This window comes from Rhinatrema bivittatum, chromosome 14 (assembly GCF_901001135.1).
Source record: "Rhinatrema bivittatum chromosome 14, aRhiBiv1.1, whole genome shotgun sequence".
NCBI classification, from domain to species: domain Eukaryota; kingdom Metazoa; phylum Chordata; class Amphibia; order Gymnophiona; family Rhinatrematidae; genus Rhinatrema; species Rhinatrema bivittatum.
This window is the reverse complement of record NC_042628.1, coordinates 74,460,535-74,487,283: the sequence shown is the minus strand read 5'-3', so window position 1 is coordinate 74,487,283 and position 26,749 is coordinate 74,460,535. Positions and strand designations below refer to the sequence as shown.

Genomic DNA, 26,749 nt, shown 5'->3' with positions numbered 1-26,749 from the left:
ACGTCATCTCCCGGGGCTGGGTCGAGGTTTCCCGCTGCGGCCCCTTTAAAGGGCGGAGTCTCCTGCACGCGCGCCTAGGCAGAGCCCCGCCGGACGGAGGAGGATGGCGTCTGCAGCCACGTGGAAGGCAGCGGTCGGCCTGCTGCGGTGGCCGGCAACGGAGAAGGTGGGGGGAGCCAGCCGAGGCCTGCCTCGGCCGGGAGCCGCAACATTGGGACTTGGTGGTACAGTTGACAAGAGAGATGGTGGGAGAGCAAATACCCAAGGACCCGCTCTTTTTTCTTTTAAATATTCCTTATACAGAACCGGTTACTGCTGTTGTATTCTTAGCCCAGCAAATAATCTTCCCTGCAAGGGGAGAAATCGCTCGTGCTTGGAAGGAGACCACAATTCCGCCTTTACAAAGGGTGACTCAAAGGTTGAGTAGAGTTTATTAGTTGAACAAGTTAACTGAGATTCAACATAAATAGGTGGATAAATCTGAAAAAAAAAAAAGCGGCACCATTATATTCGCTGGCAATTAAAGGGGTGCAATTGTTAGAAGGCAGGGGAGGTATAGGGGATTCCTGGGGATCTTCAGACTGGCCTTTAGTTAGGGTAAGGAAGGGGGTGCGACAGTGGGGCGGGGTTTGGGGTATATGCTATGTATGTTGTTATGTTCCTGCTCCCGTTTTTTACTCATGACTTGTGGTTTTACTTTCTCTGATTTATACCATGTATGTCTGTTCTATGTCACCGAGTCTCAGGCGGCTCTGAGGATCCTTTCCTGTATGTTCAAGATTGCTTGAGAGGGGAGGGGGTTGGTTAGGAGCGCTGGTCTGATCGTGTGAATGTACGACAGATTGTTTGTGGTTGGTTGTTCTTTGGAATTGTTCTGCATTAAGTTGTACTGGTTTCTTCAATTACCACAATGCATTTGAAATGCAACAAATAAATAAATAAAGAGCCAGAGAGCGAGCGAGCTAGCGAGTGAGTGAGCTCTAGGAACCTGCTGCAGGCCCAGCCGTGTGGCTCGTCTTTTGAAGATGTGCAGTGTGGGAGGGGAGAGAGAGCCGGGGAAGCACCTGTTCCACTCCTAGCAGATCAGTCTCGTGCTCACACACACGTTTCCTCTTTATCTGCTTTACACGGATTCTCTTTCTTTTCCATCTCGTCTTTCCCTGGCTCTGTAAATGTTATGTTTTGCAAAGTCAGGAGTTGGTGCCAAGCGGGTCTTGTCCCTCTTCTACAGGGAGAGGGCCAGGAGAAGGAGAAGTATCCCTGCTCAGGGAAGGCGGCTGCCGCCCAGTGACCCTGTGAGTCCAGGGGGCACGGAAGAAGCAAAGAGTTTTGGAAGTTCTGAATCTGAGGATCCTAGAAGGGAAAGCCAGCCCGGAAACAGTGCGTGAGAGAATTGCGAGCACGAAACCGGTCTCAGAAAGGGGCTCCCTGCTTTGGGAAGTTGAGAGACAGAACAGAGAACGAGAACATCACTTGTCCTACCAAAAAAGTGCCAGGGATGAAATGTACCTGTCCTGAAGAGCTTACTATCTTGGTGGATTTTGTGCTCTGAAAGAAGACTGAGCATTTTCTTTTTCGGTGCTTCTTGAACTTTGTTTCTCTGCTGCATTGTTTTGAGCTTTGGTTTTTTCCCTGTCGTCCGTAACAGAAAAGACTTCATTTTTTTAACAACAGGTTTTTAGTCCATGTGGTGTGTTTTGTGACTTTTTGCTGGACCCTATAGGTCTTAGACTGCTTATCCCCACCTCCGCCTCCCCCATCATTTGCCCCGTGCAGGAACCCCAGGAGGTCAGGGGGTCTGGGACCCTCCCTCTGTGCCCCGATGCCAGAGAGCTGACCAGGACTGGGGGTGGTGCACAAAACCCATGAGTAGTCTTTCTCCATTGTAGAGAGGAGGGCCTGCTGATGGTCTGATAGGTGGGCAGTAATTTGAATAACCTGCAGTGATTCAGAAGTTGAAATTTTCTTTGCTGCCTGGAAAGTCCTTACTCACAAGGGAGAGATTTAGTCAGACTGTTCCTTGTGTCACTTCAGTAAATCAAGGACCCTGTCTGCCTCCCTCCCTAAGTTGGTAGTGATTATCTCCTTCCTCTCCTCCCCTCACCTCAGTCTCTCTCATCCCCGCTCCCCATTCCTCTCTATCCCGTTCTTTCTCCAATCCTCTCACACCCTCTGCATTCCCTTCCCCATCCCTCCTTCTGCCTCACTCTGTATCTCTCTCTTTCTCTTCCCGCACTCTCCTTTATCCCCATCCTTCGCCCCATCTTCCTCTTTCCTTATTCCACTCTTTGCCTCCTCTCTCTCTCTCGCTGCCTTTCTCCCCATTCGTTAAGCTCCTTTTTTCTCTCTTTTTATTCTTCCCTCTATTTCTCCATTCCTCTGCTCTCCTCTCCTTTGTCCATCTTTCTCCCCATCACCCTCAACCTTCTTTCTGCCCGTCTCCATCTCTCTTGCCCCCTCTTTCTCTATCATGCTATCTTTCTCTACCCTTTCCCTCTGTGTCCATCTCTAGCAAAAATACTGTTTCCTGGATTTATTTTAATCAGCTCTAACCTGTGAGTGGAGGATAAGATGGCTTTCTAGGGGGGGCTGGTATCTCTGAGAAGTAAGATGGGCTCTAAGGATTGGAGCGGCCAGGTTCAGTGCCCTCACACAAGATTTCATCCCAGTTGCATTGTTCTTAACAGCAAACAGTAAACCATTAACTTATTTCTAGGATCACCAGTTGAAACCAGGTCACTAAGGATAGCCAAGTCCTGGTTTTGCCCCCATTTTGTTTGTGGACTTGTAGTTCCAAATTCTCATAGAAAAGCAGGAACTATAAGTCAGCAAGTGCAATGAGTTAAAAGCAGCACTGGCTCATCAGCCTGTCCCCGATCATCAATGGCCATATGGTGACCCAACAGTAAAACCTTTTCCCCGGATGCTTACGGTTGTTCCAGCAGCTGTCTTTCCATCGTGGCTCCTCCGTTGCCATGGACTGCTTCATGCATATTGGATTTAGTGAACTCCTGCCTGCTGCCATGCTCACTGTGGAGTAGATTATGGGGGAAAGGACTTACATAGCCATGGAAACCCCCCGAGGCAGACAGAGTTGAATGTGGGGGCCTCATCATGGGGAAGGAGGGCGGAAGAGCTCTCAACTGGTAACCAGTCATAGGCAGAGAAGACTGGAAGGACTGATTGGACCTCAGTGTCAGCATCCCATCCCTGCCCCAGAACATCGCTGGAGGCCAGTGTCTTGGTCTATTCTGTGGGGTCTGGCTGTTCTGGGATATTGTAGTGTTGGTGGCAGTGGTGATAATGCTGCTGTTTCCAAAATTGTGACTGCTTCCAGCCTCTGCCATTGTGGAGCTGGTACTGTCTGCAGTAATGGGGTCTTCAGACTCCACCTTCTCTTCTAATGGTGATATTGGGGGCATGTTGCTTTCCAACAGATTAAGAGTTATCTTTTTGGTTTTGTCATGTTCAGTGGCTAGTAAAGATCGACTGGACTCCATCAGACTCCCTTTGGTAAGATCCCCTGACTCGGTTCTTAGTGGTGTGTCATGGTCTTTCTGACCTTGGAAAGGACCATTGACCGGTCTCCTGTTGCTATCCAGACATGGTGACCTGTTGCAATCATATCCCTTCCCAATGAAACTGCTGATTGTTCTGTTCAAGTCTGTCTCCTTTTTCAACGTGGTATCCACGCTGGTATACTCCAGTAGTTTTTCTTTGATCTGGCTTTGGAAAGAAAGAGGTTCCAGGTTCTTTAGGCATTCATTTGCCAAGATCTCCATCTCCAAGACCTCAGCAGCTGCCAGGATGTTAGTGAGGTCCTCCACCCCAGCTTCTAGGCTCTCTGTGTAGGAGTATTCCAAGATTTGCTGGAAGGTCTTGCCCGTGAGGAAGTCTAAGCTGTAGTGGTTAGTGTGATCTTGGGCCCTGCTGCTGTGACCTTGGAAAAGAGCTTGGAATTTTCGGCTGGCACATGCCAAGACCAGGCTATGTGCATGGAACTCCTGATGGCCCACTTTAATATGCACATCACAGAGCATCTGTGAAAGCCTCATCTCATTGGCCTTCTGCAGCAGCAGACTGGAGTGGTATGGGTTCCACAGCTTCACCTGGGTCATATTCCTTAAGATGTTCTTGAAACAACCCTTTGACCTCAGCTACGACATGTTGCTGCCCTGTTAAAAATAATAATTATTATTATATAAAAAGCAAATTAAAAAATAAAATCTGCAGATCATAAGCATTGTTTCATTCCACTTCAGCCAATGGAGACAGTAGTGTTCTACATAGACAAACTCAGCCTATAGCAAAATTATTAGAAAATATAGGACCAACTTACTAAAACACATAGAGTTTGACTCAAACCCTGTTATCTGATATGTGATTTGCATATGTGCTAGTGCTACAAGCTGTCTGAAAAGGCTTGAATTAGGGTTGAAACAGTCCTCTAGAGCAGTGCTTCTCAACCCAGTCCTCGGGGCACATCTGGCCATTCAGGTTTTCAGGATATCCACAATGAATATGCAGGAGATAGATCTGCATATATGCATATATATGCAGATCTATCATGCACTGTTGTCATGTCATGTGTTATAATGTAAGTTACCTAGTTTCAATGTAAATAAGCAGTCCTCCTGCCTTATTAGTTTATTGTTCCATGTGAACAGATATGATATCTCGATCGAATGTCGGTATATAAAAACAGTTACATAAATAAATAAATAAAATAAAATGCAGCACTGGTCTCATTGCCGATGCAAGGTTAGGGTACTCAATAAACTTCCTGTTCTTTGATGAATATCCTGACACATTCGTCATGCAGAAGTAACAGTCCGTTATATGATCTTTCTGTTCCCTCTGTATCATTGGGATGGCAAACGGCATGGATGGTGGCACACCTTTCAGCCAAGCTCGCAGACTACTGGTGCAAGATGCGCAACATATATGAGGAGCCCATGCTCTGTCCTGGTCACCAATATTACACCCGAAGTATAACTCGTATGCCTTCTCAATGAGTGCAGTCATACTCCTTTTCTGTGCTTTCAGAGTAAACTCACCACAGATGTAACAAAACGTGTCACGGCTATTATGACATTGGCGCAACATTTCATAAAGTATGTGAAATTAAATCCACAAGCTTTAAACCCAACAATTTTAGTGATACGATTCACTCATTCACACAGACGTTGCATAGGAGACTACTCATTGCTGCTGCTTATATAAGGCTGCGTCATCATGGAAACAAGTTAGAATCTTGCAGCCGAGCTGGGGCTTGCCCGAGCAAGTTCTGGCATGATCAGGCAGCTTGGTGTATTTAAAAAAAAAAATTAGTCTCTGTTACATGTTACAGTTGCTTATGGCCATCATAAATATGACATGAATTTTAAAAATCATAAATACTATTGTCCAGCAAGAAAACATATGTATGCGAGATTATGTTTTAAAATTGTAACACAAAATTGGCCGTTTCTCATAAACCTTACTTGATGTACAAATTTCGAAGTAATATCTGTGATCAGCATAAAAAAAATCTATTTGGAACACCAAAAAGCCTGAAGGAAACAAAAACTTTGTTTACCAGTGATATCTAAATAAAATAAAGTATCCAAATAAAATCCTCACCACATGTAGTACTAGATCTGGATTGAGCTCTTGCTTTATCATTTAGCTTAAGGCAAGTTACATTCAGGAACTGTAGGTATTTCCCTGTCCTCAAAGGACTTACAGTCTATGGGTCAGATTTAATAAGGGTCTATGGGGAAAAAAGCTTAGTAATTAATGCCAAGTACCTGGCAAGTACCCAGACATTAGATAGATCTCAAACTACTATTGCTTATTAATTAATAGCAGTTTATGGGTTTATTCTCTAGGAACTTATCCAAACCTTTTTTAAACCCAGTTACACTAACTGCTGTAACCACATCCTCTGGCAATGAATTCCAGAGCTTAACTATGCACTGAGTGAAAAAGAATTTTCTTCAATTTGTTTTAAATGAGCTACTTGCTAACTTCAGGGAGTGCCCCCTGGCCCTTCTATTATCTGAGAGAGTAAATAACTGATTTACATTAACTTGTTCAAGTCCTTTCATTATTTTGTAGACCTCTATCTTATCCCCCCTCAGTCGTCTCTTCTCCAAACTAAACAGCCCGAACTTCTTTAGCCTTTCCTCATAGGGCAGCCGTTCCATGCCCCTCATTATTTTGGTCGCCCTTCTCTGCACTTTCTCCAGTGTAGCTATTTCCTTTTTGAGATGCGGCGACCAGAATTGCACATAGTATTCAAGATGCGGTCTCATCATGGAGAAATACAGAGGCATTTTGACATCCTCTGTTTTATTTTCCATTCCCTTCCTAATAATTCCTAACCTTCTGTTTGCTTTTTTGATCACCACAGCACATTGAGCTGATGATTTCAATGTATTATCCACAAGATCTCTTTCCTGGGTGGTAACTCCTAAGTTAGAACCTAGCATTGTGGACATTACTGTTGGGGCAAGATGGCCGACCTGACTAATCGACAGTGAGATGCTCGTCAGAGCCCAGCCATTTCTTACCCCAAAATGCCCCACTCTGGTAGGAAGAAGAGAGCCAGAGAGAGGGGCTTTCCTGCACAGTTGCCACTGGAAGAGGTTCGGGGACCCATGGACTCTCACATTCATCGTGAAGGGCAACAACCAGGAGTGTGCTCGCTGGAGCAGAACCGGCAGGCAGATGAAGCTGGTTTGCTCCCTGAACTATCGATCTCACTTTCCCAGGAGGAGTGGCATCCTTCCTCCAATCCTGCGGAAGCACACGCCCTGAACCGGCCTGTAGGAGAGGAGGCCGAGAAAATATCGAAAGATGGTGGTGTGCTGCTTGACCCGGCGTTTCTTTCAGTGGCGCCAGATCTTGACCCAGGAAAGGAGGCAGCTTCGTCTGTTGACGGTGGAAAGAAGCAAGAGGCAGAGTCCATATTTCCCCATGTTGTTTATCAACCAGCAAAAATGGTAAGACCTGTTTCCATTACCTTGGACTCTTTATGGGAATCCATACAGGTCTTAAACATGAATTTGTCTACTCAATTTAAATCTGTCTCAAACTCTTTTGCAATATTGGATACTCGTATAAATAGAGTAGAGACTGAAGTATTGGAAGTAAAGAACTCTTGTGAAAGTAACAAAATTGAGACAGGGAAACTGATGAATCTACAACAAAATTTAATGACAGAAAATCAGATGCTTGCTTATAAATTGGAAAACTTGGAAAATCAATATGGGGAAAAACCTCCGCTTCATAAATTTCCCCAAAGACCCAACAGTATCACCATCAGGAATGTGGAGAAAATACCTAATGGAAAATTTAAAGATACCGGAGAAAGCAATCTCCCATATATATTATATTCCTTTTTATAAGAAAAAGAGTTTGGGAGGTATGATTGAAGCTGAGGAGTTATCGCCGTTGGATATAACAGCGCTCCTAGAAACAACTCAAAAAGATCTACAAAAACCCAGCTACACTATTAGTGTCGTTCCTATTGGAGTCAGATAAGGACTGGGTCCTCAGAATGTTTTATCGGCACAGAACTGAGCTTTTATGAATTGGAAAGTTTCGGTGTTTCCTGATTTCTCGAAGCAAACTCAGAAGAGGAGGAAACAATCTCTACTTTTGAAACCTAAGGTTTCGGAATTAGGAGCTTTCTTCATACTTAAGTTCCCCTGCAAATGTATCGTAAAATTTCAGAATGCTGCTTGTGTATTTTTTTTCAGTCCTGTCAACTATCTTCCTTTTTGACGAGTAAATCTGTGTCTACCTCATTGCTTGATAACCGTTAAAAACAGAAGGAAGGTCCGCCCATTAGTATTGTAACTAGTTTACATTTTTCCTGAAAGTTTGATCTTGTCCCCCTCTATTTGTGGACTTGGAAGTGGTAAATTACCTATAAATTTATATTATTTATGTGAGATTATTGTTTCCTGTACCACTAAATTTCAATTCAAGTAAAACGCCTTGAAGTGTTATGAAAATGCATAAATAAGAAATTAAAAAAAAAAAAGAACCTAACATTGTGTAACTACAGCAAGGGTTATTTTTCCCCGAGCGCCCTTTACAGTATCGGCCTGATAGTTTTCATTGGAAAGAGTCTCGGCAGCAGAAAGTAGATGCTAATCTCTGCGGGTAGATTTTCAAAGCGCACGCGTGCATATTTTCCTCTGAAAACTGGTGCAAAGGCCATGGATAAAAAGCTCCCGCAGACCTTCCAGCAAGGTGGCAGGATGAGCATTGCTCGGCACAAGATGTCTAAATAGCCTGCCAGCTGCATGTTCCATGCGGACGAGCTCTCTCCTGCCCCGCACACTGCGACGTGTACATTCTCTGCATACAGGTCCAGTAAGTAACTCAGCCTCTCCCAGATGTGTGCTACTGCTAACTCTAACTCCCATGCTTTCATTTATGAACTGATTTGTACTGACTCACATTTTTTAAAATGTTGGTTGTCAATCGCTTTGAGCACTAACCTTATTGGAAAGGCAGTTTATTAATCATTAAATCAAACCAAATATTTCGTTCATGCTCGCACTTTCTGCTTTTCCTGATGTCCCTCTGTGATATCGGTGTACAGTGCTCTTACTCTAGTGCAACCCCTATCATGCTAGATGTTTTTATGTCTTATGGGTTTTCTTTTTTTAACATACTGAGAATTCAACGTTACAAGCCAGTTTCCTGTGGACATGGATGTTTCTAAACTTAGCTGTCCTAGATTGTGTTGTATATAAAACAAAGGTGAAAGATTAGCATGCAGGGCTGCTCTGCAAATTCCTGTATCTGATTGCCGTCCTGCCTTTTCCTCTTACCATGGCAACAAGATACAGAGTCCCTCACATATTAGTTCACTGCAGAAGTTCATCACTGCCACTGAGGATCCTCCACACATCTCCCGGGCTTTACCTCTCACTCCCTTTGCCTATTTATTTATTTATTTTTATTTAACTTCTTTTACTATACCGACACTCAAGACCAGGTCTTATCGTACCGGTTTACATTAGAACAAGGGGAAAAACCAATTAACGTATAAGTGGAAAAGAGAAGTTACATTAAAACAGGGAGAGTAAAAACATGGATGAAGCCTATCCCAGGCTTCATCTCTCACTCCTCCAACCACCAAGGCTCCTCTGTGTTTTACCCAACTCCCCCACTACTGAGGCTCCTCTGTGCCTGTCCCAGGCTTTACCCCTCACTCCCCATCAATGAGGCTTCTCTGTGCCTGTCCCAGGCTTTACCCCTCACTCCCCACTGCTGAGGCTTCTCTGTGCCTGTCCCAGGCTTTACCCCTCACTCCCCACTGCTGAGGCTTCTCTGTGCCTGTCCCAGGCTTTACCCCTCACTCCCCACTGCTGAGGCTCCTCTGTACCTGTCCCAGGCTTTACCCCTCACTCCTCATCAATGAGGCTTCTCTGTGCCTGTCCCAGGCTTTACCCCTCACTCCTCATCAATGAGGCTCTTCTGTGTCTGTCCCAGGTTTACCCCCTCATGCCCCACTGCCAGGGATCCTCTGTCCCTATCCTAGGCTTTACCTCTCCCTCCCTCACTGCTGAGGATTCTTTGTACTTTCCCCAGAGTTTATCCCTCACTCCCCACTGCCAAGGATCCTCTGAGCCTGTTCCAGGTTATAGTAAATTAATTCTTTTCTTATACTAAATGAATTTTTTGCTTCAGTGTTTACTGAGGAGGATGTTGGGGAAATATCTGTCCAAAGTCTGTTTTCAAGGATGACAATTCAGATGAACTGACCTGAATCACAGTAAACCTGGAAGATGCAGTGGACTAGATTGACAAACTGAAGAGTAGCAAATCACCTGGACTGGATGGTAGACAACCCAGGGTTCTGAAAGAACTAAAAAGTGACATTTCAGACCTATTACAAGTAATTTCTAACCTATCATTAAAATCATCCATTGTACCTGAACCCCTCCCTTGTATCAACTACCCACTATCCCTCCCTCCCCAAGTTATTTAGTTACTTGCTCTGTTACTGCGTTTATGTTGCATACTGTTTTTTGTAAAGGCATTGCCTATATATCTATTGGTTGTAAGTTACTTGTAAACCGGCACGATGTGCAAACGGTTGTCGGTATATAAAATCACTTAAATAAATAAAATAAATTAAATAAATAAGGTGGCCAATGTGATCCCGATATTTAAAAAGAGCTCCAGAGGTGATCCGAGAAACTATAGACCAGTGAGCCTGACTTCAGTGCTGGGAAAAATTGTGGAAACTGTTATAAAGAATAAATTCAAAGAACATATGGATAGACATGATCTAATGGGGTATAGCCAGCATAGATTTACCCAAGGGAAGTCTTGCCTCACAAAACTACATTTTTTTTGAAGGGGTGAATAAACATGTGGATAAAGGTGAACCAGTTGATGTGGATTTTCAGGCATTTGATAAAGTCCCTCATGAGAGGCTTCTAAGAAAACTAAAAAGTCATGGGATAGGAGGATATTTCCTTTTATGGATTACAAGCTGGTTAAAAGACAGGAAGCAGACAGTAAGATTAAATGGTCTGTTTTCTCAGTGGAAAAGGGTAAACAGTGGAGTGCCTCAGGGATCTGTACTTGGACCGGTGCTTTTCAATATATTTATAAATGATCTGGAAAGGAATACGACAAGTGAGATTATCAATTTTGTAGATGACATAAAATTATTCAGAGTAGTTAAATCACAGGCAGACTGTGATACATTACAGGAGGACCTTGCAAGACTGGAAGATTGGGCATCCAAATGGCAGATGAAATTTAATGTGGACAAGTGCAAGGTGATGCATAGAGGGAAAAATAATCCATGCTGTAGTTACACAATCGGGCCGTTGCAGTATGGTGCACTCGACCGAGCGCACCGTTAGCCCCTGTTTGGCCATGCGTTTTCGACGCGCTATTTTTACCCGTTATACAGTAAGGGGTAATAGCGCATGGAAAACGCACGGCCAACCCCCCCCCCCTGAAACTAATAGCGCCCGCAACATGCAAATGCACGCTTATGAGCCTATTAGTTAGTCCCGCTCAATCCAGAAAGTAAAATGTGCAGCCAAGCCACACATTTTACTCTCAGAAATTAACTCCTGCCAAAGGCAGGAGTTAATTTCGGCCAGCACTGGGAAAGTGTACAGAAAAGCAGAAAAAATTGCTTTTCTGTACACCCTCCGACTTAATATCATAGCGAGATTAAGTTGGAGGCCCCAAAAATTAAAATCAAAATAAAAAATCTAAAAAAAAAAAAAATCTGCCTACGGGTTGGAAAATGGATGCTCAATTTTGCCGGCGGCCGTTTTCCGAACCCGTGGCTGTCAGCAGGTTTGACAACCGATGGGCACCGCCCAGCCAGCCCCCGCTTGAGACTGGCTGGGAGGCTCCCATCTTCATTTCTTCGGCCTCCGCTGTCCTCGATTTTTATTTCTTCGGCCCCCGCTGGCTTGGTCTCCAGCGGGGACTGGCTGGGAGGCGCTGAGGCTGGGCGGAGGAAGAGCCGCGCGGTCGAGACCCCGATAGGCCAATCCCCCCCGGTTATACCCCTCACTCCCCCACTGCTGAGGATCCCCTGTGGTTATACCCCTCCATCGCTGAGGATCCTCTGTGCCTGTCCCAGATTTTACCCCTCACTCGTACACCACTCAGGATCCTCTTGGCTTGTCCCAGGCTCAGAGCCGGGGCTAGTTTTTTGCTGCCCTGTGTGAAAAATTACTGTTGCCCCCCCCTCCCCTGATTCATTCAGTGCCTGCCCCAGACCTATCAAATAAAGCCCAGCTCTGTCCTGCAATCTATATTTTTAAAAACTGACAAGCCCCCCCTGCCCAGCCTTGCACACCTGCCCCCCCCCCCACACACACACACCTGCATTCCCACACCCTTTACAGACACACAATTAAATTATGCATGTCTAACAAATTTTACATGAAAAAGAAAATTAAGAGTACAGTCTTCTGAAGCAAAAATATCACATCATACATATTATATTTACATGCACGCCTGTGGTTCCAACTAGAAAACTCTGCAAAAAGACACTTGGAGCTCCGATGGCATTAGACTTTTTGTAATGCCTATTGGGTGTGAACCTGGCCCTCAGAAAAACCATGAACAAACAGAATTACCATTACAATATAGTAAACTTCCCTTACCAAAACAACCCTAATCTATGAAAAGGCAACACCACACATATTACACCGGGCCCTAGAACACCAATAAAACTCTTATTAGGAAACCAGGCTGCTACAGATCCCTACACAGAAATTACATGCCAGCAAAATACCTCACCTCCATCACATATGCAGGACACAGACAGACCCTCACCAAATACAGAATAAAGAGATCAGAAAGTATAAACAGAAACGTGCTGAGAAGAACTGAACTGGAACCCACAACAAGCCAGCCTCTATATGCAGAGCAACAATGGAAAACCAGAAACATTTCCATTCTTCATAAAACATTAAATAATAAAGACAAGAAATAGAAACATTAATCATAATAGTAAAGTCATATTCATAAAAATAATTTTTCAAACCAGTTAATGAATAAAATATAGAACATTTCCCAAACACCAAAAAAAATATTTAAAAAATCTGATGAATAAAAAATCCAATTACAAAATGTTCTATTCCCCCCAAAAAATAAACATTTCAAAACAGCAGAATCATCAAATTACACCCAATAATTAAAACAAATAAAGATTTAAAAATCTGCTCTCCCTACTTGGGATCTGATTTCCAGTCACCCTAGACTGTCGTGGATTGGGGGAGGTAGGGTCGCACAAATTTTATCTTCTCTCTCACCACATGCACAATAACACATTCATTCTCTCACACACTCCCTCTCTCTAACATATGGGACGATACAGTAAAGTCTGCGGGAGAGCGGGCGAACGCCTGCTCTCCCGGCGCGTGCACAGGCCCCTCTCCTGTGCGTGTAATTCACTATTCAAATGAGGCCCAGCGGTAAAAACAGGCAAAAGGAGGCGCTAGGGACACTAGCACATCTCTAGCGCCTCCTTTCAGACCGGAGCAGCGGCTGTCAGCGGGTTTGACAGCCGACACTCAATTTTGCCGAAGTCTGTTCTTGAGCCCGCTGACAGCCACGGGTTCAGAAAGCGGACGCCGGCAAAACTGAGCGTCCGGTTTTCGACCCGGCAGCCGCTGGCCGACTTCAAATTTTATTTTTTTTTTTCACTTTTGGAAACTTTCGGGACCTCCGACTTAATATCGCCATGATATTAAGTCGGAGGGTGCACAGAAAAGCAGTTTTTACTGCTTTTCTATGCGCTTTCCCAGTGCCAGAAGAAATTAGCGCCTACCTTTGGGCGGGCATTGAGCTGCCACCGTGCTTTCACGCGGTCTGGAGGCCGTCGCCATCGTTCCTCCTGCGGCAGGAAGCTGCCACCGACGCTTCGCAGTCTAGTGCCGCTCCTGCTTGTTCTTCGTGGCGGGTAGAGCCGCCACCGCTGTCCCTGGTCCTGCCTCCTCTAGGTACGCGGCCACGCCTCTTCTGTCTGTTTAAAGGGCCTGCAGCACAAAAAGCACTGCGGCCCCATCTGATGATGTCATCAGGGCATATCCTCTTCAGCCCTATAAAAGGGCTCTTCACTAGTCCTTCAGCATCTTCGCAAGGAGCTGCCTGCTCCTGGATTCTCTGCTGTTCCAGCTCTTTGTTCCAGGAGGCTCCAAAGTCCTTCTCCGCTTCTTCAAGGCACTCTGTTCTTCGTGGGAATTCCCCTGTCTTCGTCCATGGTTCCTGGTCTCTCGTCGGATACTGTGTCCTCGTCTTCAGATGTTCCAGATGTTCCAGTCTTCAGATGTCCTGCTTTCCGATGTCTCAGATGTCCTCATCTTCAGATGTTCCTGATGTCCTCTTTTTCAGATGTACTGTCTTCAGATGTCCCATTTCTTCCGGCTCCTCTCTTTGGATGCCCTTGTCGTCAGATGTTCCTGGTTCCGTATTTGACTCCTAGCTCTCCTGCCGATTCCTGCTTCCAGATGGCCTGCCAGGGCATCTCCCACACCCGGTCACTGAAGTCCTGCCTTCCAGATGACCTACCAGGTGTGGCGGTCACGCCGGGTCACTGAAGCCCCTGCCTGGGCCAGATCCTGCTTCAAGTGTCATCCGGACTCCTCTTCAACCTGACTTTTAACCTTGCTGTCGTCTATCCACTCACCAAGAGTCTTCGTCTCATCCAAGTCTTCAAGTAACTCCATCTCGTCCACCTAGTTCCCTTCGGCTCCTCTCTTTGGATGTTTCATGTTCCGGGGCCAGCCTAGCCTCCCCCAGTGGACTCTGCTTTCAGATGACCTGCCAGGGCGTTGGTCACGCCGGGTTACTGAAGCCCTATCTTCCAGTTGACCTGCCAGGGCATCTACTACACTGGATCACTGAAGCCTTCTCTGGCTGGACCTTGCTATGAGAGCTGCCCGGGTCCTCCTCTTCATCCTGAGTTTCAGCCCTGCCTTTGTCTTGTCTACTCACCTAGTGTATTCGCCTCCTCCAAGTCTCCAAGTGTCTTCGTCTTGTTTCTGTTCCAGTTCCATCACCTATACTTGACCTCTGTCCGTCCTGTCGCATCTGCCAATTCCAGGCAGCAGGTCCGAAAGGGCTATCGAGTAGCCGGAGGGCTACCCCAGAGACCAGCATTATGTTGTTGGGTCTCTTCTGGTGCATTCAGGTTCGGCAGAGGTCAGGGCTCCTGGTCGTCAGCCTGACTGCCCATGCTTGGACACGTCTTGCCTGCCTCGGCGCTTCCTTGGAGCTCCTCTGCAGTCGCGCCATGGTCCAAGGACACACCAATCTCCCCAGAATTGGGACTGCTCCCTAGTGCTCCCACAACAGGTTTTACCACTGTTTGATTCATTTGTTTAATGTATATAGAGGGTAGATCATATGGATTCAGAGTTCTCACCCAGATACAGACTAGTCTGAAGGCCACAGGCCAACTTCTGAGTGAACTCATATTTACTGTTTTGCACTGTGAAATGATTACGAACAGGTAAGAGTCTGTTTATTTTAGTTATTCCAGTAGGTCTATGCTGAGAAAGCAAGCAATTAACTTATACTAAAGCCTGAGAGAGAATGAAGGCCACACAGCTGCACCTGAAATCTGATAAGAACTTAGAGGAAGGGAACATCACTGCTTTCCCAAGCATTGTAGTGTATAAAGGACAATAATAGTGAGAGAGAGCGCAAAAGCGTGCTCTGGACATGATAACACAGGCTAATCCTTTAGAAACATGTAAGCTTTTATATATATATATATATATATATATATATATAGCAATTGTCATTATCTCTCATTACTTCTTCTGTATGATCTATTTGTTCTATTCTCCTATTGCTCAAATAAACTTACTTTCCCCAGTACCTGGAACTGTGATATACTGAATCAAAGTTTGTGTAGGGGATAAGCTCCTGGGTTCAAGCCCCCAGGTATAATCCTGGTAATTGTGTGTGACCATTTGTGTAGGGGATAAGCTCCTAGGTTCAAGCCCCCAGGTATAATCCCAGTAATTGTGTGTGTTTATATTGGGTAAGTCCTTGAGGGAGTCCTGTGTGTACATAGGCGATAAGCTCCTCAGGTAGCCCCCATTGTAGACCTCAGTGAGATTAGCCTCCCGGATCAGAGCCTCTGGGCAGAATGCCAGTGTGCACGGTCTGAACCCATAACAAAACTGGCGACAAGGATGGGATTCCAGGTGAAAGGTTTATATGAGCCTTTAATTTGGGCCTGTGTATTTCTTGATCTTTTAGAGTGAAGGGCAGATTTGTTTTTTCTCGTAATCTGCAGAAAACAGGATAGAGCATAAGAATACCTATTGAGTACTGCGTATCGGGGTAGGTTTTATAAAGTTGCACGTGGGCGTCCATGTGCGCGCGCTACCCGACACGCGCACATGGACACCTGATTTTATAACATGCGTGCGCAGGTGCGCACATGTTATAAAATCGGGGGTCGGCGCATGCACCCTGTGTGCACTGACGCCCACGGCCTTCCCCAGTTCCCAACCCCCTACCCTAACCTCCCTTCCCCTAACCATCCCACCCACTATTCTTGTCCTAATCCCCTCTCCAAAAAATTATTTTACCTGCTGCGCCTGCCCCGCTCCGCCGGAGCGCACTGTACTGTATCGGCCCGTATGTGGTGCACCCAATAGTTACTTAAACAGTGGGGTATCTGGCCTCAGCCGATAACCCAAACTCTTCCTTGATTTTTGTGAAACCGGCAGGATACATGGCTAGACCAAAATGAAATGTTTTAAAAGTTTCTGTTTCTCTTCGTGCATATTTTCACATGCCGAGGTTTTCTCCTTTCCAGGAAATTAGCTTCATCTTTTACTGGTACAGGTTGCTAGCAAAGCAGATGTGTTTGCTCTTTGTATGTGCTAAAGCCTAATTTAAAGTTCGCAATATTTTAATTGTGCGGCTATTGTTTTAGCAAAATATTTCATAAAGCAGGGAGAGGAGATATAGGTAGCGATCTGTCTCGTAAGTTTTTTTCTCTCCTTCCTTCCTTCTCACATGAAAGGGTTGTAAACTGTTATGTTTCTTGTATGGAAGCAATCAAAATCAAGTAGTTAGAAAAAAGTGAGATTTCTTCTCTTTTTATTGTGTAAGTTAATCAACGAGGTGGTTTTCTACTTTAATTGTGTAGCTCAGTTGCTTACCTTATGATGTGATTTTTTTTTTACAGATTGACAAGAATGAAGACTGTTCTACTGGATAAAATGCAAAACCTGAGGCTTTTTTCTCTCTCTCTTCTAGATTTTGGGGGGGTTTTTTTGGAACAGATCTATTTTTAAAATTCTGATTTTTATTTTTTTTTGCTTAATTCTGGCTCCATAGATTTTTATTTTTTTTTGCTTTTAAAAGGCCTACTTTTTGAGCTCTAATGTTCAATAATTCTTTACTGTTTGTGGTTCTCTGTCATTATGTGTTCTGTTTCTGTCATCATATGTTGTACAGGTAAAACTGTGTACAGATGAAGACTGTTTTCTGATTGCAGTAAAGTGCAATGAATAAACAAGAGCTTCTGAAGTCATTTGTGAAACAGACATTACGGAAGTTTTATGGACAAAATGTTTTAAATATGTTCTAGAGTATAATATGCTAAGGGATGATAACTGATTTTTTTTGCCTTTTCCCCTGTTAACATTTGTTTAAATTCAGTCACAATCCATGAACTTAAGAAAATGCCATAAGAACATAAGAACATGCCATACTGGGTCAGACCACGGGTCCATCAAGCCCAGCATCCTGTTTCCAACAGTGGCCAATCCAGGCCATAAGAACCTGGCAAGTACCCAAAAACTAAGTCTATTCCATGTAACCATTGCTAATGGCAGTGGCTATTCTCTAAGGGGCGGATTTTCAAACACTACGCGTGCGGGTACTTTTGTTCGCGCCGGTGGCGTGAACAAAAGTACACCAGATTTTATAAGATACGCGTGTATCTTATAAAACCCGGGGTCGGCGCGCGCAAGGGGGTGCACATTTGTGCAACCTGCGCGCGCCGAGCCCAGCGCGGCCTGCCTGTTCCCTCCGAGGCCGCTCCGATTTCGGAGCGGCCTCGGAGGGAACTTTTCTTCGCCCTCCCCCCCCCCTCCCCCCCCCCTCCCCCTCCCTTACCCACCCCCCCAGCCCTATCTAAACCCCCCCTTAACTTTGCACGCGTCACCAGCAGCCCCGCTCCGTCCTCCGGTCCCGGGGGCGTGGTCCGGAGGCCTCGACCACGCCCCTGGGCCGGCGCCACGCCCCCGGACACGCCCCCTCCCTCCCCGTTTCGAAAGCCCCGGGACTTACGCGCGTCCCAGGGCTTTACGCGCGCCGGCGGCCTTTGCAAAATAGGCGCGCTTACGCGCACAGGGGTTTTAAAATCCACCCCTATGTGAACTTAACAGCAGGTAATGGACTTCTCCTCCAAGAACTTATCCAATCCTTTTTTAAACACAGCTATACTAACTGCACTAACCACATCCCTTGGCAACAAATTCCAGAGTTTAATTGTGCGTTGAGTAAAAAAGAACTTTCTCCGATTAGTTTTAAATGTGCCCCATGCTAACTTCATGGAGTGCCCTCTAGTCTTTCTACTATCCGAAAGAGTAAATAACCGATTCACATCTACCCGTTCTAGACCTCTCATGATTTTAAACACCTCTATCATATCCCCCCTCAGCCGTCTCTTCTCCAAGCTGAAAAGTCCTAACCTCTTTAGTCTTTCCTCATAGGGGAGTTGTTCCATTCCCCTTATCATTTTGGTTGCCCTTCTCTGTACCTTCTCCATCGCAATTATATCTTTTTTGAGATGCGGCGACCAGAATTGTACACAGTATTCAAGGTGCGGTCTCACCATGGAGCGATACAGAGGCATTATGACATTTTCCGTTTATTCATCATTCCCTTTCTAATAATTCCTAACATTCTGTTTGCGTTTTTGACTGCCGCAGCACACTGAACAGACGATTTCAATGTGTTATCCACTATGACACCTAGATCTCTTTCTTGGGTTGTAGCACCTAATATGGAACCCAACATTGTGTAATTATAGCATGGGTTATTTTTCCCTATATGCATCACCTTGCACTTATCCACATTAAATTTCATCTGCCATTTGGATGCCCAATTTTCCAGTCTCACAAGGTCTTCCTGCAATTTATCACAATCTGCTTGTGATTTAACTACTCTGAACAATTTTGTCATCTGCAAATTTGATTATCTCACTCGTCGTATTTCTTTCCAGATCATTTATAAATATATTGAAAAGTAAGGGTCCCAATACAGATCCCTGAGGCACTCCACTGTCCACTCCCTTCCACTGAGAAAATTATCCATTTAATCCTACTCTCTGTTTCCTGTCTTTTAGCCAGTTTGCAATCCACGAAAGGACATCGCCACCTATCCCATTACTTTTTACTTTTCCTAGAAGCCTCTCATGAGGAACTTTGTCAAACGCCTTCTGAAAATCCAAGTATACTATATCTACTGGTTCACCTTTATCCACATGTTTATTAACTCCTTCAGAAAAGTGAAGCAGATTTGTGAGGCAAGACTTGCCCTGGGTAAAGCCATGCTGACTTTGTTCCATTAAACCATGTCTTTCTATATGTTCTGTGATTTTGATGTTTAGAACACTTTCTACTATTTTTCCTGGCACTGAAGTCAGGCTAACCGGTCTGTAGTTTCCCGGATCGCCCCTGGAGCCCTTTTTAAATATTGGGGTTACACTTGCTATCCTCCAGTCTTCAGGTACAATGGATGATTTTAATGATAAGTTACAAATTTTTACTAATAGGTCTGAAATTTCATTTTTTAGTTCCTTCAGAACTCTGGGGTGTATACCATCCGGTCCAGGTGATTTACTACTCTTCAGTTTGTCAATCAGGCCTACCACATCTTCTAGGTTCACATTGATTTGATTCAGTCCATCTGAATCATTACCCATGAAAACCTTCTCCATTACGGGTACCTCCCCAACATCCTCTTCAGTAAACACCAAAGCAAAGAAATCATTTAATCTTTCCGCGATGGCCTTATCTTCTCTAAGTGCCCCTTTAACCCCTCGATCATCTAACAGTCCAACTGACTCCCTCACAGGCTTTCTGCTTCGGATATATTTTAAAAAGTTTTTACTGTGAGTTTTTGCCTCTACAGCCAACTTCTTTTCAAATTCTCTCTTAGCCTGTCTTATCAATGTCTTACATTTAACTTGCCAACGTTTATGCTTTATCCTATTTTCTTCTGTTAGATCCTTTTTCCAATTTTTGAATGAAGATCTTTTGGCTAAATAGCTTCTTTCACCTCCCCTTTTACCCATGCCGGTAATAGTTTTGCCTTCTTGCAGGCAAGGAGGGTACTGTGGGGTGGTTGTTACTACTTTTTTATTTATTTATTTATTTTACAAGCAGCTGTGAATTTCTTTCCCCTTCCCCTCCTTCCACTTATTGGGGTTTACATTATGTGTCATGATTTTATATGTACAGTTTAAATAAATGAATGAATGAGCACCTAGGTTGCTTCTGTCTGAATATTGTGTGTTATCTTATAGAAAATAGGAAAACAGAGAAGGGACTGGACATTATGTAGCTGCTTCTTTGAACTGTGACAAAACAAAATTGGATATCCATATGAATAGTGTATATAGGGATTATTACATTCAAGAAGTTATTGTTTATTCTAGAGTTTCTTATTTCCTTAATTTTGCTTTTTACTTATCTCATATCAGGTATTAATCCGTAAACACAAACATCTGAATTAGTGATGAGAGTGCAGAGGCTGTACTTCGAGAACAGCTTCCAGAGTGCTGTGCTGCAAGACTTGCACACCTCATTTATCATTGACCTCATAATTTGAAACCATCCCACCCTTTGCCACAGAAGATATCTTGAAGCCTTCATTTTATGGTCTGAAGTGCTCAGAATTTCCTTATTCCATGTATAGCTATATCTCTTTGAAATGTAATAACTGATTCTCACATTAATGATACAATCTGAATTGATGCACTTTTATTGCTCCATAGCTGCTGTTATCTGTGTTAATGGTTCAGCAGAATATGCTATCTGTATGTAAACCTGACACCCAGATAGTAATATTTTCTTGTTTTGTAGAAAGAACTAGAATAGAGTTTAACTGTTCCAGATACCTAAAAGATAAGGAGATTAGCAGCCTGTATGCTGTTCGTGGGAAAGGCCGTTGAGCAAAAACCAGTAGCAATACTTCAGCGAGGAGTGGAGAGGCACCCAAATTACTGTAATGTGGACCCAGACTATACTGAGCGCAGTAGGCCTAATACTGGATAATCAATGAAAGGTGACCTATATATTCTGATGAGCTGGGTGTCCCCCAGAAGTCAAAGAGGCCAACCACACACAACAACCAGCATGGAGATCACAACGGATGACAGAAGATACTGAGACCAATTGCTGTGGACACTCCTGGCAGGCCAGAGGCACGCCTTGCTAATGTTTTAAATTGGCCAAACACTGAGTCAGTTAAACTCCAGGTGCCATGGGGCTTAGATATTCTTGATAAGGCTATTCTGGCCAATTGTACAGAGGGAACAATGAGTTGATGGATTTAGCTTTTCTTGCAAATATGAGAGTAGCCCTAGTCTTTTAAATTTGCTAGTTCTAAGGGGACCAGTATTTAATGCACATTGTTCTGATTAATTCTGACACCAATATAACTATAGATTAGGAAACTTTTCATCCAGCAGGTATCAGTGTGAATCCTCTAAATCCAGGGGTGGATTATATTGTCATTTTTTGTTATGGAGGTTCTGGAAGCCAAATTTAGGCTCTTAGGTAGAAAGTTTAAATCCAGAACCTCCAGGGTAGCATTCTCTGAAATTCTCCCTGTTCCACGCGCAGGTCCCCAGAGGCAGGCAGAGCTCTGGAATCTCAATGCATGGATGAGACGATGGTGCAAGGAAGAGGGATTCAGTTTTGTAAGGAACTGGGGAACCTTTTGGGGAAGGGGGAATCTTTTCCAAAGGGATGGGCTCTGTTACGATTCCTCCTGTAGCTGTGCCACAGGAGGCCTCTCACCTTTTCTCTGGAGGCCGCACTGAAGCCGGGGCCTTGCCTGGACAGTCTATCTTGGTTTTGCTCCTCGGCCTGGGAGGCCTTCCTTGCCATCTGGGCCTGCCTGAGGCCTGCGCTGCTTCCTCCTGGACTCTCTGGTTTGGCCCTCGCTCCTTCTTCCTAAGGGGCCGTCCCACAGCTCTTCTCTCTAGTTATAGGGCCAGCCGGGTGTGGCCCATCTAAACTCCTCCCAGGGAGTTGCCTGCTTCCTGCACTACAAAAGGACTTTGCTTTCAGTTCTGCCTTGCCTTGCATTGGAGTTTCATGCTCCTGGATGGCTCGCCTTCCAGCGCTCAGTCAGGCCTTTGTTCTTCGTTGGAGCTCCATGTCTTGTCTTGATGTCTGTCGCCTGTTCCTAATGTCTGTGATCCAGTCCTGATGTTCCTCGCCTGTTCCTGATGTCCTGTACCCCAGGTTCCTCGTTGCCTCCTTTCTGGCGTGCCATGTTATGGTCCTTGACGAGCCCATGGGTAGTGGCTGTGTAAGGTGCTCATGGTACAAGGCCATCTTCACCTGTACAAGTACAAGCCTCCGGAAGACTTCTGCTTCAGTCCTGAGTTGTTTTAGGATCCTTGCTTGCTTCCGTCCCGGTCTTTGGAGTTCCTTGCACTGCATCCATCCATGCCAAAGACTCTGAATGAACTTGTGCCATTCCAGCATGGTCCGCGACCAGCCTAGGATGGGCTGTGTAGGGCACGCCTTAGTACAGGCTTCTACCAAATCTTCGCCATGTTCCAATTTCAGTCATTCCACACCACTTCTAGAGCCTGCTTCGCATGCAAACGTGGTCCACGACCAGCCCATGGGTAGTGGTTGTGTAGGGCGCGCTGCGTCGCAGTCTCAACCCAGTCCTTGATCCTGCTTCTGAATACCTTGCCTGCAGTACCTGGTTCCTGAGTCTTCATCTGTGCACCCAAGTACCTTGTTCCTGAGTCTACGTCTGTGCACCCAAGTACCTCATTCCTGAGTTTTCATCTGTGCACCCAAGTACCTCGTTCCTGAGTCTGTGTCTAGAGTCTCTATGTTTCAGAGCCTCCGTCTGCCCTCATCTTCAGTCCGGCCTATTACGTCTTGCTGATACCTTGTGGCAGGTCCGAAAGGGCTGGGAACGGTCAGAGGACTGTTCAATAACCAACACCATTGTGTTGGCTCCAGAAGCATGCAGGTCCGGCAGAGGGTCAGACCGTCTGTCTCCACCCATGCTGGGACACGCCTCACCTACCCTCGGTGCTGCCTTGGAGTTCTCTGGAGTCGTGCCGAGGCCCAAGGGCATACAATCCCTTCAAGACGGGATTGCTCTCCTAGTGCTCCCCCTCCGTAACAGAATGCAAGGCCTTCTCGAACAGGAAGGCCTTCTGTAACAGGCTCCAGCTTAACCAGGGTGGAACCAGGCTGCTGGCGCTAACCTTTAAAAAGGAGATAGAGCAGCTTTTAAACTAGAACAAAGGGGAAAGCCGACGGTCGCTCAGCAGCGCATGATTCGGAGGGAGGTATCTTCAAAGGATACTAATGATGCATTAGAATTAGGGCATCCTGACAGTAAGGTTCCAATAATAAGAAAAGTAGTCCAAGTGCCTGTAATTAAAAACTCACCTGAGCTAAAAAATTTCAATTTATCCCTATCAATTAAAAAAGCAGAATGAAAATACAAACAAAAAACAAACTTTGAAATGTTTGTATGCTAATGCCAGAAGTCTAAGAAGTAAGATGGGAGAATTAGAATGTATAGCAGTGAATGATGACAGACTTAATTGGCATCTCAGAGACATGGTGGAAAGAGGATAACCAATGGGACAGTGCTATACCGAGGTACAAATTATATCGCAATGACAGGCAGGAGCATCTGGGAGGTGGGGTAGCGCTTTATGTTCGGAATGGCATAGAGTCCAAACAGGATAAAGATCCTGCATAATACTAAATGCACAATTGAATCTTTATGGGTAGAAATCCCTTGTGCATTGGGGATGAGTATAGTGATAGGGCTATACTACCGTCCACCTGGCCAAGATAGTGAGACGGACAGTGAAATGCTAAGAGAAATTAAAGAAGCTAACCAAAACTGGTAGTGCAGTAATAATGGGAGATTTCAATTACTCCAATATTGACTGGGTAAATGTAACATCAGTACATGCTACAGGGATAAAGTTCCTGGATGGAATAAATGGAGCAATTATGGAGCAATTGGTTCAGGAACTAATTATTGAGCAATTGGTTCAGGAACCGATGAGAGAGGGAGCAATTTTAGATCTAATTCTCAGTGGAGCACAAGATTTGGTGAGAGAGTTAATAATGGTAGGGCCACTTGGCAATAGTGAACATAATATGATCAAATTTGAATTGATGACTGGAAAGGGGACAGTAAGCAAATCCATGGCTCTCGTGCTAAACTTTCAAAAGGGAAACTTTGAGAAAATGAGAAAAATAGTTAGAAAGAAACTGAAAGGAGCAGCTACAAAGGTAAAAAGTGTGCAAGAGGCATGGACATTGTTAAAAAATACCATCCAATAGCACAGTCCAGATGTATTCCACACATTAAGAAAGGTGGAAAGAAGGCAAAACGATTACCGGTATGGTTAAAAGGGGAGGTGAAAGAGGCTATTTTAGCCAAAAGATCTTCATTCAAAAATTGGAAGAAGGATCCAATAGAAGAAAAGAGGATAAAGCATTAGACAGGCTAAGAGAGAATTTGAAAAGAAGTTGGCCGTAGAGGCAAAAACTCACAGTAAAAACTTTTAAAAATATATCCGAAGCAGAAAGCCTGTGAGGGAGTCAGTTGGATGGTTAGATGATTGAGGGGTTAAAGGGGCACTTAGAGAAGATAAGGCCATCGCGGAAAGATTAAATAAGTTCTTTGCTTCGGTGTTTACTGAAGAGGATGTTGGGGAGATACCCGTTCCGGAGAAGGTTTTCATGGCTAACGATTCAGATGGACTGAACCAAATTGTTAGGATCCTGCCGCGGACCCCATCCGCGGACAGGCTCCTCACTCACCTAGACACCGGCCCGACATCGTAGGATCCCTTCCTTTGTGGCCTAGTGCCGCCGCCTCTGCCGCTCCTGCTCTGTCATGGCTGGAGCCGTTGCCTGGGGTCCTTTCTTCGAGCGGCAGAAAAGCCACCTCAGCAGCTGCCTGTTTCCCTGCAGCAGGGAAGCCGCCTCAGCCACTGCCTGTCCATCTTCTTTGTGGCAGGGAACCGCCTTCCGTCAGGCCTTCCACGTGGCCTGGACGCCGTTGTCCTCGGTCCTGCTCCCAGGCCCTCTATTATTAATAGCTCCTAAAGAAGGCGGAGTCAGCAATCTTGTAGTGTCTCAGATATCGTCTTGCTAAGGAGTAGCAATCTGTAATGAATCTGATATAGTTATGGGTGGATCCCTGCTGTAAAGCATGAATACAGCACAGAGAACTAAAGAACGGATCTTCATCAGAGCCCCGTACAGGCTTCACTTCAAACAAAAAATAAATACACTCACATCCAAATTCCAATTCAACAAACAAGTTAACAAACTTGATAATAATATTATTCAACTATTATGGACATTTGACATTGTATCCAAACTTGAAATTAACCAGCTAATTAACAAGATGAAACCTATTACTCACCCTCTTGATCCAGTCTCTGCTAAGAGCCTTAAAAAGGTTAACACCTTAATAACACCAATAATTACAAAAATTATAAAGAAATCCTTATCTCAAGGAGATGTTCCCAGTCTATCTAAGCAAGCTATTGTTAAACCTACATTAAAAAATAAAATTGGAAAAAACGATGATTGAGATAATTACAGACCTATCCCAAACTTCCCTTTCATTGCAAAAATTCTAGAAAAAGCTACATTAAAGAAATTTGAAAACTTCCTTGATGAAAACAAAATCCTACATCGAAACCAATTTGGTTTCAGGAAGAACTGTTCAACAGAAAAATTACTAATTTCTTTATCTGACAACAATGTAAAAGGTTTTGATAACAATGAATCTTCTAATTCTCCTTGACTTAAAAACTGCATTCGACACTGTTGACCATGTCTGTTCTGCAATCAATTAAAAAAGATTGGAATTCGTCGAAATGTATACAACTGGTTCTCATCCTTCCTGGAAAATAGATCCTTCCAAATCAAACTGGGCAATCAAACTTCAGACCTCTTCAGAATTGACACAGGAGTCCCTCAAGCATCAGCACTTTCAGCAACTTTGTTTAACATCTATCTCCTTCCAATTTGCACTCTTTTATCAAATTTAAATACAAAATTCTATATATATATGCAGATGATGTTCAATTCTACATTCCTTTTGATAAAACCTTCGAAAGAACCACAGCAACTCTAACAGAATACATGAAATCTCTACAAAAAGAACTCTCTCTACTGAAACTGACTCTCAACACTAACAAAACCGAAATAATTTGGCTAAGAAAAGAAAATACTTCTCCAAAACCATCCATTCTAAACTTAGATATAGCCAATATATCACCTGCAGATGAAGTTCGTGATCTAGAAATCCAAATTGATGAAAATTTCAACATGAAAAAAGACATTTCAAAAATAATTAAATCAGGTTACGGCAAACTCAGACTGCTTCACCGGCTAAAACCTCTGCTTACCTTCCAGGACTTTCACACTGTATTACAGACTCTAATTTTTTCTAACCTACACTCCTGCAACTCTCTATTGCTAGGCCTCAGTGCAAGCATAATTAAACCCCTGCCACTTCTGCTAGAATTCTCACTGGAACTAGAAAATTTGATCATATAACCCCCACTCTGATAGACCTTCTGGTATCCTTCAGAATGCAATACAAAGTTTTGTCAATAATTTTCAATAGCATCAATAATATCAACCCATCTCCTCCTGGAATTTCAATTCAACTCTGCAATCCATCACGAGATCTAAGATAAGAACATGCCATACTGGGTCAGACCAAGGGTCCGTCAAGCCCAGCATCCTGTTTCCAACAGTGGCCAATCCAGGCCATAAGAACACAACATAAAGGCATTTTTTTCAATCCCCTCTAACAGTACACACCTAACTCAAATCAGAGATTGTATGTTCTCTATTGCTGGTCCCAAACTTACCTAGTCCTCTAAGACTAACAACTGAAAAAAAGAAATTCAAACAAGATCTCAAAATATGGCTCTTCCAAAAAACCTATGAACTTAAAACTTGATATT

General features: G+C 44.3%; 1 protein-coding gene across 1 annotated transcript in view; it reads right to left on the bottom strand.

The window, feature by feature from the left end:
* The window catches only part of LOC115076289 (zinc finger and BTB domain-containing protein 16-A-like), a 43,083-nt gene extending 38,914 nt beyond the window's left edge, over positions 1 to 4,169 (bottom strand). Inside the window, exon 1 of the mRNA XM_029577563.1 lies at positions 2,932 to 4,169. Within this exon, the coding sequence (XP_029433423.1) occupies positions 2,932 to 4,118 (1,187 nt within the window). The 5' untranslated portion in view covers positions 4,119 to 4,169. The remainder of the gene's footprint in view (positions 1 to 2,931) is intronic.
* Between the last annotated feature and the right edge of the window lie 22,580 nt (positions 4,170 to 26,749).